Source organism: Stegastes partitus, unplaced genomic scaffold (genome assembly GCF_000690725.1).
Source record: "Stegastes partitus isolate 25-593 unplaced genomic scaffold, Stegastes_partitus-1.0.2 Scaffold577, whole genome shotgun sequence".
NCBI lineage: Eukaryota > Metazoa > Chordata > Actinopteri > Pomacentridae > Stegastes > Stegastes partitus.
Window position 1 is genome coordinate 263,031 of NW_007578308.1, and position 3,607 is coordinate 266,637.

The following is a 3,607-nucleotide window of genomic DNA, read 5'->3' on the forward strand; positions in this document are numbered from 1 at the left end:
CAGGTGTGTGTTAGTGCAGGTGTGTGTTAGTACAGGTGTGTGTTAGTACAGGTGTGTGTTAGTGCAGGTGTGTGTTAGTACAGCTGTATGACAATACAGGTGTGTGTTAGTGCAGGTGTGTGAGAGTACAGGTGTATGACAATACAGGTGTGTGTTAGTGCAGGTGTGTGAGAGTACAGGTGTGTGTTAGTACAGGTGTGCTTCTGCAGGTGTGTGTTAGTACAGGTGTGTGTTAGTGCAGGTGTGTGTTAGAACAGGTGTGTGTTAGAACAGGTGTGTGTTAGTACAGGTGTGTGTTAGTACAGGTGTGTGTTGGTACAGGTGTGCTTCTGCAGGTGTGTGCTGTGCGTGGGTACCTCCAGGTGCTGGATCTGCTCCCTCAGCAGCCTCTTCTCCTCCTGCTCGGTGCTCAGTTTCATCTCCAGCTCTGGTCCAAAGCAGTGAGTTATTGGACAGAGAGCAGCCGACCAGCCTAGCGCTGCCTGCTTAGCTACAATCTTCTCTACGCTCGTCTCTGACAGGCCTAAAGGGGGCGCCGCACACAGCAGGGCAGTCCGTTAGGACAGACACACACTGCAGCAGCTGCTGTCTGCATGGAGGTGGAGGCAGGTGGAGGCAGGCGGAGGGGTTCTGGCTGAGCTGCAGAGTCAAACGTCACCTGAGACGCTGCAGGGTTCAACGTGGTGCGTTCACTGACAGCGTGTTTATCTGAACTCCACCTTCAGACGTCTGTAAGGGCTTACCTCTGGGTTAAATGGGACTCGTGTGATGGGAACTCTGGGTAAATTTAGATTGTTTTTTAGCATTTGTAGCAGAAAACAGAGACTTCAACAGTTTAAGGAGATTTTAGTGGCAAACTTCATTAAAGAGTGTGACGATAAAAAAATAAATATTTAAAAGTAAAAAACCACTAAACCAATCTGAGAACAAATGTAGATTCCTGTTCTCCTGCAGACGAGTCCACATGTCTGTTTCTGGATGTGAACAACAGTCTGCTCTCGTCAGCCTGTGTTAGCAAACAAACGGTCCGCCCTGGTGCTGACCCACAGTCGGCTGATTTAACCGAACCTTTACTGACAACACTGACAAAACTACAGCAGCAACAACAACAGACACAAAACAAACACAAGATAACCAGACAGAAAACGAAACAGACTAAAAGACACGCAAACAAACAAACAGATGAACAGCTACACAAGAGCTAAAGGCTGAACAATGAGAAGGAAAACACACAAAGTGACCAGACAGAGTTCAAACTGAGCAGAGATCCACAAAACTACTCAAAACAAACACTGAGAGACACAAAATGCTGACAAAGACAAACAAACAACTACAGAGACGCACATAAAGATCAGAAAGTGACTAAAACTGAGCAGCATGAACACAAACTGAGCAGAAGGAGACTAAAGGAGGAACACAACATGAGGATCAGTCGTTCTGCTCTCAGCAGTCATGATGAAAAACATCCAGACGTGTGTGAAACTTTCTACAACCTGAATTATATTCTGATTGTTCAGGTCAGTTCTTCATCACACGAGTTCCCGTTTCCAGCTGGACGAGCAGGAGGGATGAGTTTAGTCTGAGCAGCTCAGCCAGAAGGTCCCGTCCTGAGGATGTTTGGTCTGATCTTCGGGGTGCAGCTCCTGATCCCTGCTACAGCCGGTGGTGTGTGTCTGCCCTGAGCCAGCTAGCTGCTCTACGCTCATGAAGCCACGCTGACGGCTCGACGCGTCGCCTCAAACACAAGCCGCGCTCCGACAGAAGCTCAGGAGGAACAAAGAACGAGGCTCAACGAAAGCTGCTGTTTGAGGATCAACAGGAAGAAGCTCCGCAAAGGGACAGAGTGGAGGAAGGTTCACCAGCTTCAGTCCGGGCCGCAGCAGCAGAACGATCCGTTTAAAACACCGACTACAGAACGCTGAAGGTTCTGAGTCGGGTATTTATAATAACACCAGGGGTTGGTGTTGATTTGGGCTTAGAACTGAATGAATGTTCTGCTGCCAGCTGAAGCTCAGAGCAGCCGGATGAAGCTGTGAAACCACCAAACATCATAGAATATGAACGTATATTCTATGATGTTATGAACAGTGATGAGCAGGTAAACAGTCATTCAGCAGGTCAGTCCGGTGACACTCAGTTCTTCTTCTGGTCAGTGAACCTGCTGCAGACACAAACTGATCACTCATCAATACTCTGATCCTCTGCAAGTCAGCGAGCGCCCTGATCGCTACGATTAAACTCTTGAAGCTCTGAGTCGCATCAGAAACACTTTGAATCAAATGGATCATTTCTGGCTCATTTTGGGCAGATTCATGTCATCCTCGACGTATTTTGACTCGTGTTTGAGAAGTTTCATCTCATCTTAGTGACATCTGGACTGATTCTGGACCATTTTTAAGAAGACTTCCACAAATTTAGACTCATTTCAACAATTATTCTCCAATTTTGGACGTATTTTTTTGTCATTGTGGACAAATGTCTTCTTTTTTTAATCACATTTAAGAGGTTTTGCACCATTCATTCACGTCTCTGTCCACTTTCTGGGTATTTTTTGAGTCACTTTGGCCAATTTTTGAGTAATTCTGGACTAATGTGCTCGTTTTCTTCAACTCCTGCATGTTCCTGACCCTGACTTCATTCCCAGGTGTTGCTCCTCAGACCTTTCTACTGCTCACAGCTATGATTTAGAGCCCTGACAGAAGGCTTTCAGACATGTTGGGCTGGTTTCTGTCATTCTGGACACATTCTGAATGAGTCTGGAGCAGCAGCTCATTTGATTCGCTGTCAGCTGCTGTAAATGATCAGTTCTGATGGAGTCCAGAAGTCGGTTCTGCACAGAGTTCACTGACTGTAAGGAAACTCAGAGTAGCACCAGACTGGTCCTGAGTGGACGGGCCATCCGGCTGATCATTCATTCACACGACACTCAGATCTGTCAAAGTGGGTTGAGTGAAGGTTTGAGGAGAACGAAGCAGAAAGCGAAGCTCCTGTCACTTCAGGATGAATCCTGTCTTTGCATGTGAAGCCATGAACGTCATGGTGACGGGTTGGATCAGTACCACCACTTAAAGCACGTCCAGGCTTTATCTTATGTCACTACTTTGGAACTGAGACAACGAGCACAGCTCAGGTGTGTTTCAGGTAACGACTGAAGGTCACATGAAAGATCAGGAGTTCATCCTTCAGAGGAAACATCTGAGAAACGTCAGAAACTCACCGTGGAGCTGAGAGTCCGTCTGCAAGCAGGAACACAAACTGGGTTTAACCTCTTTAAACTTTAACACAGAAAAACAAACCAGGTGAGTCGCTAACAGAGCTAAAGCTACACCTGTTCACTCACCTGTTCCAGCCTCTCATTGGCTCCTGCTGCTGGCTCCTCCCCTCTCCCTGTGACATCAGAGACTCCGTTGGCGCCAGCTGACCCGTCGGTCTCCATGGTAGCGCCCTGGTTGCCCTGGGCAACCGCCTGCCTCTGCAGCTCTCGGTCATAGCGCTCCTGGAGGGCTGCAGAGGAATTACACCTCAGTCAGTATGAACAGCCTCTGAACCGAACCCTTCAGGAGTCACAGGAGTCCTGGTGGCCTCCCTCACTAGTCTCCTTCTAGTA

At 47.8% G+C, this 3,607-nt stretch overlaps 1 protein-coding gene across 1 annotated transcript in view; it reads right to left on the minus strand.

The window, feature by feature from the left end:
* The window catches only part of gripap1 (GRIP1 associated protein 1), a 35,510-nt gene that overhangs the window by 24,940 nt on the left and 6,963 nt on the right, over nt 1–3,607 (minus strand). Inside the window, exons 7-9 of the mRNA XM_008288857.1 lie at nt 3,341–3,504; nt 3,218–3,236; nt 357–523 (exon numbers count right to left, since the gene is read on the minus strand). Coding sequence (XP_008287079.1) covers nt 357–523; nt 3,218–3,236; nt 3,341–3,504 — 350 coding nt within the window. The remainder of the gene's footprint in view (nt 1–356; nt 524–3,217; nt 3,237–3,340; nt 3,505–3,607) is intronic.